General features: G+C 41.6%; 1 protein-coding gene across 1 annotated transcript; it reads left to right on the top strand.

Moving 5' to 3' along the window:
* The first annotated feature begins 505 nt into the window (after positions 1-505).
* On the top strand, positions 506-8,246 carry alkal2a (ALK and LTK ligand 2a). The gene is made up of 6 exons (XM_033649331.2): positions 506-1,345; positions 1,949-2,298; positions 3,133-3,186; positions 3,404-3,484; positions 3,581-3,655; positions 7,453-8,246. Exons 2-5 carry the CDS (start codon positions 2,034-2,036, stop codon positions 3,643-3,645), a joined length of 465 nt encoding a protein of 154 aa, XP_033505222.1. The 5' UTR covers positions 506-1,345; positions 1,949-2,033; the 3' UTR covers positions 3,646-3,655; positions 7,453-8,246.
* Positions 8,247-16,425: the final 8,179 nt, after the last annotated feature.

Here is a 16,425-nt window from a genome sequence, read left to right as displayed (position 1 = left end):
TAATTTATCTCCTATCACACCGGAGGGCACTGCCAATAAATCTCTCCTGAGAAAACACAGAGCATTGGCTGTTCGGCGGAGAGGGTTTGGAGGTGGGTGACATTGCGCGCTGTCCTTTCAGCACCAACGTGTTACGCACAGCCACATCCGTGAAAACACTGAAGTTTTGTGGAAGTCATAAGTACAAAATTCCTGCAATCAGATGATGGCGAAACACAAGATGAATTTGAGGTGGTACCGTGAAGACTGCGACAAAGTTTAAAGTCACATTTTTTATTTTTTGGTACTCTGTTTCGACTTGTACGCTGCTTTAAAGTTATTCCCACCAGTCTGGAACAAGCAGGTGTCCCTCACTGTGTTTTCATAACAGATTAAACTACTCAAGCTATACTATATATATTGACCTCACTGGTCAGTCAGATTTGAGGGGGGGGGGGCATGGGAGTCAATTTCACGCCCTGACTTAAAGAAAGCTGTTACAACCACAGTAGTAAAACAACAATGTGAGGAGAAGCCTTCTGTAAACCCTCAGCCATGCTGTGTAGTCGGTTGCGTAGTCGGACCTGTCCGGAAACTAAAGTGCTATAGCTTTTAAAAACCGTGCGTAATTAATTTTCAAAGAATGATCCTTAAAGAGTGCGTAATTGTGTTTCAATCCCCAGGACGGATGTAAAGTGCGCAATGGCTCTTAATGAAGTTATGAGAATCACAAGAAGGATAAAAAGAGCGTTTCCACTGAGATGCCGGTATCTGCGCTGTGTGCTGGGCTGATTGGAAATTTCATTGGAAGTATTAGTGGGAGAAACGCTTCCTGTAACTGCGATACGCACAGATAAATGGAGTAACGGAAAGGAGGGGGGGGGTTGAGGGTGAGCAGAGAACTTCACACGGCGTTCAAAGTGACTGTCAGTCAACTCAAGTGGACTTTCCGCTTCAGGAGTGCCAATAATGCGTCTTATTACTATCACAGACGCGGCGGAGTAACCCTCAGGGGACAGGTCACCGCATCTGCGAGACAGCATAAAGAGTGGAACCGATCCGCTACTTGAGCGTGGACGCACACGGCGGGGACTTGGAGCACCGGATCTTTTACCCGTATGTCCACTCTCTCTGCCTACAGTCGGCTGGTGTTCAGAGGATGACCGCAGATGCTCAGCGAGTACTCATATGACTTGAGAAGCTTTGGTTTTTCCAACAGAAGAGCAGACTTTTCAAGGGGACATATTTCGGACCGGACACAGGAGGAAACTAAAGTTGCGCACGGTTACTTTATTTCAATTTTCATCCTTGTTGGACGCACGGGACGTAACCACACAGTGCTTGAAGAGGCTCTATCGGCCTGAAGGTAATTACATTTTTGTTACGCTGTCACTCATTTCCTTCTTGAATACTTAGGTCACATAACAACATGTTGTTCAAATATTCTGCGTGCGTAATTCCAATTTATTCTTAAATGTTTATTTGCACAAAAAGAAGTCTTGATCTTTTCTAAATAAATGAAACACCAAAGCCACCATGGTGTCACTCAGACGCAGAGGCTACCAATAAACGTGCTGCGTAATTCTGTTAATTTATGGCTATAATAAATGCCTCTAAATCAGTTTTTAAATGTAGCAAAACTGTCTTAACTATAAGAATAGGCTCTGATGCTGGATGTGTGACATATAGGGTACACAAAAGCCAGTTTAGAGACTGAATTATTTCAGTTGTGGCACCATGTGATGAATATTTACTTGTCAAATGACCCCAAATGTGATTTTCTTCACATTAAAAATGAAGCAGCAAATGCATTAGGGCAGCTTTGTTGCCTCCAGCCAAACTCCAGCCTGTCAGTGAGCAGTTAAACTCCTTGTTCTCCATGTTCTCAGCGGGTGTAATGGGGAACCGGGTCATTAAATGATGGGAGAAACATGAATGATTGGACACTCATGCTCCATCTCTCCTGCAGGTCTCCGGTTCAACTTTTTTTCCCAGAGGCGCCCGAGAAGGAGTTTACGTGTTGTTTTTTTCTTCTTCTTCTCTCCACGGGAGCTATGAGCGGACTGCGTAAGCACGTCACTATGGGACTGGTGCTACTGATGTGCACGCTGACCGGCCACTGCAGCGAGAGCGCGCCCTCGGCGGCCCCGGCAGCAGCCGGCAGGGACTTGAGGCGGATGGTGGAGATCGTGAGGCATGTGGAGGAGAACCGGGGTCGCCACAGCGCGAAAACGGAAGCCCCGTTAACATCACGGGTGAGGAGTACTCCGGTGGAACCGAGGGATTTACTGAGAGTAGACAGAGGGGATCAAGCTGTCGGTGAGTGACGGCTTGTCGTCTGGGCGGGACCCACATGTTGGATCCCAGCAGGATGCTGTAATGAAGGATATAGCCTGCTGGGATAATAATAGGCCTATTCATATTGCAGAAATTATAATATACTGATGGAGTTAACGTGGGATGAAATTAAAGGGCTGTTGCACCCAAATTCCCTAAAAAACATTTTTTAACGTGCCTTAAGTGCTATGTAGCCATGCAGATATTTAGTGGGAGGCAGGAAATTTAAAACCTGGACAAATAAAATAAAAGTATCTGCATGGCTAGATACCACCAAAGGTAAGTGAAAACATGTTTTCTCCATTATAAATCCCTTGGGCTGGGTAATATATTGATATTATATCAAAATATGAAATGAAACTAGATATCACCTTAGATTTTGGATATTATAATATCATTAAGTGTTGTCTTTTTCTTGTTTTCAAGGCTGCATTACAGTAAAGTGATGCAATTTTTAACTTACCAGCCTGTATTTGCCTTTACACACTTAGTTATTATTTATAAAATCTCACTGTGTAAATCTTTTATGAAAGCACCAGTTGTCAACCCTACAATTTCATCGCAATATCCAAGTTTCTGGTCAATAATATGACAATATTTGATTTTTTTTCACACCCCACAGCCCTTATTTCATGTTCCCTTGTTTTTGTTAACCCATATTTTAGTTTCCTAAACCCCCCCTGCTATAGGTGATGTGGTGGATGCCCCCTGAGAAAATGCATGCTAATAGGCTTTAATAAAAATGCAAATGTATGTGCTATTTACATAAAGGCAGCTAAATCTGACCCTTCTTTCCCATCTTCTCTCTCCTCATAGTCGTATTCCCCAGAGATGTCAAAAAGAAGGAGAAGTTCCTAAAACATATAACAGGTAAGGCCGCTTTTGTGTCACTGGAGCTTGTGCTTAGAGTCTGAGAAAGTCAGAGAGGCCTATTATCGAAGAAACAGTGCTGTGGGATGGAGGGAGATAGTTGAGATTTGAAAATCCAATAAAACTGAAGGATAGCCTCCCGTTAATGGCTGTAAAGCAGATGTGAGTGGCTGCGAAGTTGGATACGGTCTTAGAACCTGCTGTCTTTCCCTTTCAGGTCCGCTTTACTTCAGTCCCAAGTGCAGGAAGCATGTGTACAGGCTCTACCACCACACCAGAGACTGCACGATACCTGCATGTAAGCTCTTGCATGATGAGGTCAGTCCAAAGTCAGCACGGAGTGAAAAGCATCCACTTGTACTAAAGTCTCTCCCGTGTCATTTTCTCCTCTCAGACTTCAAAAGATGTGCACGGCTTCTCACAAGACTAGCCGGCAGCCCGCAGTGCACAGAGGGGTAACCCACACAAGGTACTGTAATAAATTCACCTCTAATTCAAACAAATCATTTCTGCTGTTTAAAGGGACAGTTCACTAGGAAAACAAAGATACATATTTCTCCTGTTACCTGTAGTGCTATTTATCAGTCTAGATTGTTTTGGTGTGAGTTACAGAGTGTTGGAGACATCAGCCGTAGAGATGTCTGCCTTCTCTTGAATATAATGAAACTAGATGGCACTCGGCTTGTGGTGCTCAAAGTGGCGAAGAAATACATTTGAAAAACTCAACAGCAATGTCTCTTTCCAGAAATCATGACCTGGTTACTCAAGATAATCCACAGACCTTGTTGTGAGCAGTTTTATGTAGGAACTACACCTGTTAACTGTATCATCGTGCAGTGTGCATCTACTCATGGACGAGAGCCTTGTGCTGGTGACAGTGTGAGATGTAAACATGGATGGCGTCCTCCACAGCTGAGCTGTAACGTTAGCTAGCTCAGTGGTGCTAGGTGAGCTAGCAGTAGATGCACGCTTCCTTCTGCACAGTGATTTGGTTCGTGGGCGCAGTTTGGTAGAGAGAAAATAGTTCCTACATGAAACTGCTCACAACAAGGTCTGTGGATTATCTTAAGTAACTAGGTCATGATTTCTGGAAAGAGACATCACAGTTGAGTGTCTCAAATGTTATTTTTTGGCACTTTGAGCACCACAAACTGAGTGCCATCTAGTTCCATTATATTCTAGAGAAGGAAGACATCTCTATGGCTGATATCTCCAACACTCAGCACCTCACAAAAACAATCAAGACTGATAAATAACACTACAGGTAAGAGGAAAAACATTTATCTTTGATTTTGGGGTGAACTGTCCCTTGTCTAGATGTGCACACAGGACATATGGTAATAGTGCTGGTGTGCTGTACTTGTTAGATCTATCCAGGTAATCCAGAGCGTATGTTTAGAGTTTCAGTGTGACAAGTTGGCAGTGGTCGAGGAAGTATTCAGATGATCTACCTGAGTGAAAGTAACAATACAATTGAAAGTCCTGCATTGAAAATGATATTTAAGTAAAAGCACAAAAGTATAATTAGCTTGATATTCTCAAAGTATCAAAAGTGAAGTATTCATTGCAGAGAAAAGGCCCCTGTGAGTGTTATATTACTGACACATTTATGTGTGAGTATCATTAACTGCTCTATATGGCACTAATTTGAAGTACTTTATACACTGTTGGGTTGCTGAAGAAAAACCTCACCCCCAGTGACCATTTGTATTTCAATCATGTTGAATTTGTGAGGATCTTTGTTTTCCTTGCATGCCTCTGGAGTCAAAACACAGAGAAAATTCTTGATGAATTAAAGTCATAAGGGACTTTATTTAACAACCTCATATCTGTATCCAAACTCCCACATAACTCATGCAGTACAATTCAAGTCTAATTTATCTAGCTGTATGCTCGATACCTCCAGAACAGACAGTCCTTTCAGAGGGGCAACTGACCTAAAAATGAAAACTATGTATGCTCTCTTCAAAGCCAGACTCCACTGACAAAAACAGTAATTGTTGAACATAGGAGCTGCTGGGCTTTGATAAGATTGTTTGTTTGTGTAATTTAGAGTGTTCGGATTCACTAAACATACTTACTGATTGAGGCAGCGGTAGAACAACAGCTCCCTGTTCAGCGAGTTAAGATCAACGTTTTTGTAAATGGATTCTGGCTTTGAGGATAAGAGAAGATACGTTTCAGTTTTAGTTCAGTTCCCCCTCAGAAAGGGCCGTCTGTTAAGGAAGTACTGAGCATACAACTAAGACTTGGATTATACTGTATGAGTTATGTGAGAGTTTAGCCCCGTTTCCACCAGGCAGTCCGGTGCGGTACAGTTCAGTGTGGCACCCATTTTCTCTGTTTCCACTGTGAAAAGTTGTGGATGGTACCAATGGGACCATTCCATACCGTCCCCATTTTTGGTCCCCCCTCTGTTGGGGTACCTAGCACACAGATCTGGTACTAAAAGGTGGAGCTGTGAACACTGCAGTCTGTTGATTGGTCAATAGAGGATGGTCACTCTGCTCAGGGCTGAGTTGTGTCTGGTTTTGAGGCTCATGTAACCACTGTTCATACAGTGGAGAGTTTTATTAGAAAACTGTAACTATAAAATGAAAGGATGTTTTGCTGCCTCTTGCAGCAGCTGGAGTCTGAGAAAAAAATAACTTAATTCACTGGGCCGACTGCCGGCAACTTTTAAGGTGGAACGTTAACTTGTTACTCAATGCATGAGTTGACGACATGAATCCATCAGCACACCTTAAATTTCACTGAGACAAGTTTGACCATTACTTTAGTTTTTATATGACAAACGCTTATAGTAATGAGTGTATCTTTCTCTCAAGCATTTGAAATTATATATTAATTTCGACCAGATCATGTGAACAGCATATATTCTAATCCTCACTTGGAGAAAAAAAAAAGCGTTGTGGAGCCTTGTTCCTGTGTGCTCCGGCAACACTAAACCCTGAGCTTGCCTGAGAAGGACTAAATGCACAAACCTGCTATTTTTAAATGTCCCATGGCGAGAGACTCTCACTGCAGCCTGTTTTATTTTGTTCTGAAAATGTCAGCGTGCAGCCTCGTTCTGTGGACGATAAACGAGGTGAACACTCCCTGTGTCGCCAGTAATGAGCAAATACAGTGAGTGCTGGATGGAGCAGTGCGTGACAACAACCCCACCCACATTTAAGGGAACTGTTTGTGGTGGAAACGCTAGGGTCTAGGTAAAATGTCTGAAGGGTTACTGTTGGTTCCAAAGGTACGACACCGAAAGTGGGCCGATGTTTTGATGTAGTTTTGCTGTTGTTAAACACAGTCGCCTATGATTTAAATTCATAAGCACTTTTTCCGTTTTTGGAGTCTTTGTTCGTCATGGAGGCATGCAAGAAAAACTCAGTTTTCTTTACAAATTCAGCGTAACACGGGGGTGATGAAAATGGTCATTTGGGGGGGTGAAGTATTCCTTTAATACCAGTGAATCGTATTCATCAGCTCATCATACGTTTTCACAGGTAAAACCTTAATTTGTAAAGTAACTACTGTATAGATTAGACATGTAGTGGAGTAAAAATGACAATAGTTGCCTCTGAAATGTTCGTGTAAAGCACAAGCAAAACTTGGATTTATATACAAGATGCATCAGACCAGAAGTGGAAATTAAAAAGTACAACTGCTGTACTTTTTGTTCTTTGAGTATTTCCATTTATTTATGTTTTATGCCTCTCCACTGTACTTCAGGGGGAAATATCGCCATAGCTGCTTTGCTGATTAATATTTTACATACTTAACACGAACAGTTTATAAAAACGATGCATTGTTTGAGATTAAACTATCCAACAGTATTTAACAGCTACAGCATTAACATGCTGTTTACAGATTATTGCACCAATAATAATCATCCTATAATATATGTGACAATATAACACTCCAAAGGGGCCCCTTTACATCATCAGTACTTTTACTTCTGACACGTTCACTCTGTTTCGCTGACATGTGTGCTCGTCCACAAGTGAAATTCTGAATGCAGGACTCTAAAAACATTGAACACTATGGCGTTGCTACTTTAAAACGTAATCCTGTGCAAATAAGGGCTGAAGTTCACAATGTGAAGATCACATTCTTCACACTGGTGATATGCATGCTGTGTTGATACACACGTGCCTTAGCTGCCGCACAGCGAGAGTTTCTTGATGTATTATGATCCTTGTTGGAAAGCATATAATTTTATGAGGTGCTGCCAAGTTGGAGATGGCGCTGAATTTCACTTCTTCTTCATTGCAGGTTGAAACCAAACACAAGTTCTGCACAAGAAAAAAAAACTTGGGAAAAAAGTGCCTTGGACAGTACGAGGGAAGCCTAAAATACTCTGACCAGCCCCAACTGACATTAGGCACAGCTTTGCCCTTCGGTGAGGTCTGATCTGATGAGGCGTGGATTACCGCCAGCCACCGCTCTGGCTGGGCCTCAATGGTTGGCTGTCACCACGAGGGAGCAACTGGCCAACAAAACCAGACCACGATAAAGATGGTGAAACTGACAAGTGGAGAAAGAAACAAGTGGCTGAGAGAAACAAATACGGGGCCTATTTTCCTGCTGGCATCCAAAAAGATGTTAAAAAAAGGGATTGCATAGTTTATTTCTTTAAGAGGCAAATCCAAATGTCTTTAGTATGTTGGTTTGCTCTGTTTGAGTGTTGTGGGTTGAGCCCGTCCCTTCTGCTGCACTACCCCTGGCAAAAAGCTCTCACAGACCCCTGACATCAGTCACGGCTTAGTTTCACCCACTTGTGCTCACACTGAGAAAGAACTGTGATTAAATTATTGATTGCATGAATATTTCTCTGTGTCTTTGCAACACATGTTTAAAAAAAGGAAGTGGCAGTTGGAAGTCACAGCCCTCCTGTGGATCTTGGTAGAGCGTGGTAAAATCTGTATTTATATATTTGAGTTGTCACAATGTTCCACTGTACAGACTATAGGCCATATGAAACAAGAGAAATGTGTACATACTGTAAAGCTAAATCCACCTATCTACCGTAAATTAAAGTGACTGGCATTTATCAAATGGCTGTTAAATACATACATATATATATATATATATATATAAATATATAAAATATATTTAAATAAATTATAAGATTGGTACAAATATGAGAGGCCCTTGTTGTCTTGTGCAGTGTTTTTTCCTCGTGTTTTCATCCTCAAATGTGGAATGCTCCCTGAATGACCACATGACTGGACCGAGTCCTGCGAACACACAGATGTGGCGGACGTCCCACTGCTGTTTGGCGTATTACAGCCATAAAAACATTCATAAACTTGTTTTCTCAAAAGGAGAGGTTAAATGTGCACTTTGTTTTGTAATCAATAGGTCATAACCAAAAAATGTGGCTATTTTTATGAAGGGAGAACAAAAGGAAATCTGAACGAGAAAATTACGACGCATAAACATGTCATTCGTACAGGAAATTGAGAATTATATTATGACTAAGAATTAGAAACAGCCAGAGATGGAAGTACAGCAAACGTGTGCAAGTCACAAGCAATTCTCAAGTCTTAACCCTCAAGACTCAGAGAATCAAGCAAGTCAAGTCATTGTTCAGGTCAAGCAAGTCACAAGTCAAGTTATACTCAAAACTCATTAAGATAAAACAAGATAAGCTGCACCCAGTGGTGGAATGTAACTAAATACATTTACTCAATTACTGTGAAGAACAAATCTGCTACTTCTACTTCACTGTGTTTATCTGACAGCTTTAGTTACTAGTTACCAGTCCCAGTAAAGCTGGAACTATGAGAGAGAAAATAAATTGGCAGCTATTTGATTATCATTTAAGTCAGTGGCTCCCAACTGCTGGGTTGTGGGTCCATTCCGTATGGACGCAAGTGACTCATGAATATGTCAAGTTTGTAAAGAATTTCTAGCACAGAGCTTTTATTTTGAAGTGCAGTTTCCTGCTGTTGAGTGAGTGACTAATGGATAGCTACACGACAGAGACAGCAAACTAGTTTGATGACACGGTTAATCCTAAGTATGACGCTGAATGTATAAAACTGTGTGGACCTTGAACTAATGACTAAGGATAAGTCTGGACCCCGTGGCTCAAACCAGTTGATTTACGTCCATTTTTAATGCAAAAACATTTCATGGTTCCAGCTGCACAATGTGACAAATTGTGCTGCTTTTCTTTTTATCATCTTTTCATTTGAATGTATTTTTAGTTATGCTGAAGTTTGGACTGTGGGTTTGACAAAACAACCATTGAGAAGGAGTCACTTTGGGCCTTGGGTCATTGTGATGCCATTTCTGCCTATTTTCAGAATGTTTACAAACCAAACACTCAATCTATGAATAGAGGAAGCAATCAGCAGATTAGTAACAACAACGATCATAAGTTAATTCTGTAAAACTTCAACAAGTAGCCCGCGCTGTTATTTGCCTAAATCCCTGAACTCAGCAGGCGTATATCTGGGACTGGAGTCTACATGGGACAGGCCTTTAATTCCTTTCACACAAAATCGGAAATACCATCAAATTGTTTATTTGAACCAGTATAAATATTATTTGTATAAAAATTAGGCCTCAAATGACACATTAATTATGTGTTATATTACGTCCCTAGATTACGGGACGCAGCATATCTACACAACCTCACTTCATCCTTTTAAACAATATTCATGGATTCATGGATTATTTTTTAGGAAAAACACTTGATTCTTTTGATCTGAGGACCCTTACAGACTAAAGGAATATGAATAACAACCGAGTAATCAAGGAACGGACATATATTCTGACTTTATGACAGCCTCAGGCAACTTGTTTTTCATCATGCTGGTAAATCTTAATGACTTTCGGTCTTCTCTGGTGCTCGTGGTTTCTGTAAAATGAGACCAACCCAGCTAACGATGTGTAGCATCTCCATATTGACAGAAGTTCCAACACTTATATTTCTATGTGTGATCTAAACAGCTAACTAACATTAGCTCAAGTGGCTAGCCAGCAATCCGGTTTTATATATCCATGATGGAACTTATGTAAAAATGAACTGCTTGGCAACCAGGCCAGGCGTCCGACTGAGACAGAACTTTATTCGTCAAAATGTGTAGCTACACCAGGCTAGTAAAAGGGATTGGCCATTTAATTAGGACTAGGCTTTTGATTGAAGTTTTATGGTACTTCAAAATGAGCTCCATCTCAACCAACCAAAACAGTAAAATAATGCTTTTACATTAACACCTGATGATGTCATGATATCATATATAATACCAGACTGAAACAGTCAAAGGGAACATTTTTCTCAGTCGAGTACATTTACTTTTAATACTTTAAGTATATAGTCCTGATTATACTAACATATTTTTACTTAACTCACTGAGCTGTGGTGGTTTTAGAGGATAATAACACATGGTGCACAGGTGCACACAGTAAGCACCCACACACAGTGAACTAGTGTTGAGAGAACAGGCAGGGAAAGTCGTTAGGCAATGTCTAAGTCAAGTGTCAAATTATGAATACCAAGTCAAACTTGACTAGTGGAGTCTTTCATCATGTTAGTCAAGCAAGTCTCAAGTCCTCAAATTTGCAACTTGAGTCTAACTTGAGTCAAGTCATGTAACTCGAGTACCTCATCTCTGTTAACAGCACCATGGATGTAACACAGACACAAAACCTAAAGAGGCCACAGAAATTTCTAAAAGCGGAATAGATAAACTAAAGAAATGGTTACTAAGAGAAACTTTCTCCACAATCGTACCATCAAAAATGGCTGAAATGACATAAAAGCCATTAAGAAAAGAGAAAGGACTTCTAAAAAACTAAACTTCTCTTTCCATAAACAACATCCCGAGTACTCTCTGCAATTCATAGACCTCACACTGAACACCTTTCATTAAAACTACTTTAGAAAAATAGTTGCCATGAACATTGTTACAGCCTATTATGTGGATTATTCAGTGTCATGTCTGGAACATACAGTCAGGTCCATAATTATTTGGACAATGATACAGTTGTCGTCATTTTGGCTCTGTACACCACCACAATGGGTTTTAAATGAAACAATGAATACCTGCTTAAAGTGCAGACTCTCAGCTTTCATTTAAGGCTTTTTTCAAAAATGTAGTATGAACCGTGTAGGAATTACAACCATTTCTTCACACAGTCCCCCGACTTTAAGGGCTCATAAATATTTGGACAAACTAACATAATCATCAATTAAACAGTCAGTTTTAATACTTGGTTGCAAATCCTTTACAGTCAATGACTGCCTGAAGTGTTGGACACATAGGCATCATCAGATGCTGGGTTTCTTCCCTGGTGATGCTCTGCCAGCCCTTTACTGCAGCCGTCTGCACTTCCTGCTTGTGTTTTGGGTGTTTTGCCCACAGTTTTGGCTTCAGCAAGAGAAACGCATGCTCAGTTGGATTCAGGTCAGATGATATGACTTGGCCATTGCAGAACATTCCACTTCTTTGCCTTAAAAATGTCTTTGGTTGCTTTTGCAATATGCTTCAGGTCAATGTCCAACTGCACTGTGAAGCATCGTCCAATGAGTTTTGAAGCATTTAGTTGAATCTGAGCAAATAATGTAGCCCCAAACACTTCAGCTTTCATCCTGCTGCTCTTGTCAGCAGTCACATCATCAATAAATACAAGAGAACCAGTTCCACTGGCCATGACATAACAGTACCTCCACCATGCTTCACTGATGATATGGTGTGCTTTGGATCATGAGCAGTTCCTTCCCTTCTTCCTTCTCTTGTCTTCCCATCATTCTGGTAGTTGATCTTTGTTTTATCTGTCCATAGTATGCTGTTCCACAACTGTACAGGCTTTTTAGATGGTTTTTGACAAACTCTAATATGGCCTTCCATTTTTAAGGCTAACCAATGGTTTGCATCTTGTGATAAACCCTTTTTATTTATTCTAGTGAAGTCTTGTCTTGCTTAAATCAGAACTTCCAGGAAAGTTGAAGTTGTGGTGTTTGCAATTTGGGCTATATCCTAGGTTAATGTGGCCATTGTCAGTTTATGAAATTCCAATATCTGTTGTGGAGAGAATGGAAAGGTCAGTTAGCTCCTACATTAGGAAGTGGTTGGGCACTCCTAGGTGCCTAAGTAGTGTTGCATTGTATGGAAAAGGGATACTTCAGCTGCCAGTATCTAGTTTAACAGAGGAATTTAAATGTACCAAGGTCAGGACAGAGCTCTTGTTATCTGGGAGTAAGGACGTGGTAGTTAGGAGTGTGGTTCCAAATCCAACCAAGGGGAGGAAGTGGAACCCAAGATCGGCAGTTCAGGAGGCAGAGGCAGCTCTTAGACATGCAGAGATTGTAGGTAATGTTCAGTTTGGCCGGGGAGGCCTGGGGCTTGGCTCAGGTAAACCGGTATGGAATACAGCAGGCCTCAAAGATAAAAGAAAGTTGGTTGCAGAACAGATACGCAGACAGGAAGAGATAGTAAGGGGTGCAAAGGTAGTGGCCCAGGCTAAACAGGGACAGTGGTTGAATTGGGAAAGTGTAGAGAAGAGGAAGCTTAGTTGGAGGGACCTGTGGAGTATGGAGGAGAATCGTATTAGATTCCTGGTAGGGGCTACATACGATGTGTTACCAACCCCCCAGAACCTAAAACTGTGGGTAAATGAGGACCCATCATGCCCATTGTGTTCACGTACCGCAACTTTAAAGCATATTTTGTCAGGCTGTAAAGTTGGCTTGTCACAAGGCCGATATACATGGCGACATAATCAGGTGTTGAAATGTTTAGCTGCAGGCATCGAAGGGAAACGAAGACAGGTGAATTCAGAAGGTGTTAAGGATAGGAGTTTAGTAATTCAGTTTGTCCGTGAGGGAGAGAAATACAGAAGGGATAAGTTAGTGAGGAGGCAAGGGTGTGGCCGCCTAGAAGGTGCTTGTGATTGGGAAATGCAAGTAGATTTAGGGGGAAAGCCTGTTGTTCCTCAGGAAATAGCCTGTACCAGGCAGAGGCCTGACTTAGTGTTGTGGTCAGTGAGTCAACAGATAGTTTATTTCATTGAGCTGACAGTTCCTTGGGAAGACTCAGTGGAAGAAGCCTATGAAAGAAAAAAGCTTAGATATGCAGACTTAGGAGCAGAAGCTGAGCAGCGAGGATGGAAGACTAGGATTTGTCCAGTGGAAGTGGGGTGTAGGGGATTCATAGCAAGATCAACTGTCTCGCTCCTGGGGGAACTCGGAGTGCGGGGACAGAATTTGAGGAAGACAGTGAGGGAAATGTCAGATGAAGCAATTAAATGCAGCCAGTTTATCTATTACAGAAGAAATAATGTCAGCTGGGGGCCAGCAGGGGGAACTACTAAGCAGGGCACATAACTCCTTGAGATCAGGTGGAGAGATCCACTTCCTGTCAGGAGAAATCCAGGAAGAGGAAGTATTTAAGTGTGGGAGTGGCCTATTGGAATCCATTTTGTTTGAGGCCATGCGGCAAGGTGAGTGTGCTTGCTGATCCTGTAAGTCCAGTTAGCTCCTTTAACTTTAGCTTATATTGTAGTTATGCTATGTAGTGTGTGAAATAGAGTATGGTGAATGTGACAGGAAAGCTAGTATCAGCATTGCTTCTGCCTGGAGCTCGCATGTATGGAGCCTGGGTTTGGTTGAAGATGGCAGTGCTGTTTGGGCTGAGAAAGCCATGTGTAAGTAAGAAGGAAATCCAGGAAGAGGAAGGTTATTTAAGTGTGGGAGTGGCCTATTTGAATCCATTTTGTTTGAGACCATGCTGCAAAGTGAGTGTGTTTGCTGATCCTGTGAGTTCATTTATCTCCTTTAACTTTAGCTTACATTGTAGTTATGCTATGTAGCGTGTGAAATAGAGTATGGTGAATGTGCTAGTAAAGGTAGTATCAGCATTGCTTCTGCCTGGAGCTCGCATAAACGGAGCCTGGGCTTGGCTGAAGTTGGCAGTGCTGTTTGGGCTGAGATCACTGTCCAGCCTCCTGGAGGTGTCATTGTTGTGAGGGCTCGTCCTGGGGAGGTAGACTGTACAGCCTAACCCGGCGGGGGAGTGTGATAGCCTAACAAGGCTTCCTTCCCTGGGTCTACCTCCTCTGTGGTAGTATAGGTAAGGTAAAGGAGGTTGTTCGGTTAGTGTGGGGAGCAGTGAGACCTGGCATTAGGGGAGTGTCTCTGGGACGCCAGAGATCACTGTCTAGCCTCCTGGAGGTGTCGTGGGACTAACTAGACGAAACACCGGTGAAAGGAGGTTCCCACCCGATGACCCCAAAGACATGTTAGTTATCACTGCTCACGGGTCTGTATAGTTAAGCCTTGCCATAATAGCTTATCGTAGGGCTTAGGAGGATTATTCACTGAGTGCTGATCCCTTTTTTTTTTGTTTTTTATTAGAGCACAAACTTCTTGTGTTTATTTGAATACAAGAGCAGCAGGATGAAAGCTGAAGTGTTTGGGGCACCATTATCTGCTCAGATTCAATTAAATGCTTCAAAACTCATTGGACGATGCTTCACAGTGCAGTTGGATATTGACCTGAAGCATATTGCAAAAGCAACCAAAGACATTTTTAAGGCAAAGAAGTGGAATGTTCTGCAATGGCCAAGTCATATCATCTGACCTGAATCCAATTGAGCATGCGTTTCTCTTGCTGAAGCCAAAACTGAGGGCAAAACACCCAAAACACAAGCAGGAAGTGCAGACGGCTGCAGTAAAGGGCTGGCAGAGCATCACCAGGGAAGAAACCCAGCATCTGATGATGCCTATGTGTCCAACACTTCAGGCAGTCATTGACTGTAAAGGATTTGCAACCAAGTATTAAAACTGACTGTTTAATTGATGATTATGTTAGTTTGTCCAAATACTTATGAGCCCTTAAAGTTGGGGGACTGTGTGAAGAAATGGTTGTCATTCCTACACAGTTCATACTACATTTTGGAAAAAAGCCTTAAATGAAAGCTGAGAGTCTGCACTTTAAGCAGGTATTCATTGTTTCATTTAAAACCCATTGTGGTGGTGTACAGAGCCAAAATGATAACAACTGTATCATTGTCCAAATAATTATGGACCTGACTGTAGGCTTCTGTGAAAAGGCAAATAGTAGGTTTTAGATTATGGTTCATGCATGGATTAAAAAAGGAGGTATAACATGCTAATTAGTGAGCTTTGGTGTTGCTGGTAGGCAGATTTTTTTAACGCCAGACAGACGGGCTACCGGTGTCCCCCTGCTTTCAGTCTTTGCCATGAGACATGAGAGTGATATCAATCTCCTCATCTAACTCTCTGCAACACAGCTAATGAGCAAATGTTCTAAGATGTCACACTGTTAATTTAAAGGGGAATTCATATATGTTTTTCCTACAGCCCAAGACAGTCCAAAGAAATATTACAAACATGAACTCTCCCAAATCCAAAAACTAGAGTGCTAAGAATCAAATTTGTGATGTCATCAAGTATAAAGTCTGGAGGGAAGATGTTCTAGATGACACTGAGAGCGCCCAGGGGAATGTTCTGAGTACATGGGTGCATTTTCTGTTTCAGAACTGAGAACACTAAACAGCATCAAGCTCATTTGGGGTTAGTTGCAGGCACCCAAGATTACAGTCACCAATTCAGTTTCTGACCAAATGTTTCTACTTTTGTTCCTCAGTACTGACCAGAAAAGTGTTTTTGCAAAACATAATGATGTCACAGTAAAGTTAACCTTTGACCTTTGGGATATAAAATGTTGTCACTTCATCATTTTATCCTATTAGACATTTGTGTCAAATTTTGTCATAATTTGCACAAGAATTCTTGAGATACAGCCAAAAACATGTCACAGGTCACAGTTACCTTCGACCACTGAGTTCAAATTAATTCATTCTTGAGTCTAAGTGGACGTTTGTGCCAAATTTGAGGATGTCACCTCAAGGCCTTTTTGAGATATCGCATTCACAAGAATGAGACGGACACAAGGTCACAGCAACCTTGACTTTTGATCACTTGTTGAGTCCAAGTGGACGTTTGTGCCAAATTTGAGGATTTCGCCTCAAGGCCTTTTTGAGATATCGCATTCAAACAAATGAGACGGACACAAGGTCACAGCAACCTTGACTTTTGATCACCAAAATATAATCAATACATTGTTGAGTCCAAGGGGACGTTTGAGCCAAATTTGAAGACATTTTATATGTATGTTGTCAGTAGGTCCCTTAGGTCTTTAGAACAGGACCTACTTACAGTCCCCCGCTCCAGAAAAAGCAAAAGGTGGTCATTCCTTTGAAGTAGTGTCT

Source organism: Epinephelus lanceolatus, chromosome 13 (genome assembly GCF_041903045.1).
Source record: "Epinephelus lanceolatus isolate andai-2023 chromosome 13, ASM4190304v1, whole genome shotgun sequence".
In the NCBI taxonomy this organism is placed as follows: Eukaryota; Metazoa; Chordata; class Actinopteri; order Perciformes; family Serranidae; genus Epinephelus; species Epinephelus lanceolatus.
The sequence above is the reverse complement of the archived record's forward strand: the minus strand, read 5'-3'. Positions and strand labels throughout refer to the sequence as shown.

Coding starts and splice junctions, on each gene's coding strand:
- alkal2a (XM_033649331.2), top strand. CDS start 2,034: ATGAGCGGACTGCGTAAGCACGTCACTATGGGACTGGTGCTACTGATG. Junction 3,187..3,403: donor GTTCCTAAAACATATAACAG/GTAAGGCCGCTT, acceptor TTTCCCTTTCAG/GTCCGCTTTACTTCAGTCCC. Junction 3,485..3,580: donor AGACTGCACGATACCTGCAT/GTAAGCTCTTGC, acceptor TTCTCCTCTCAG/ACTTCAAAAGATGTGCACGG.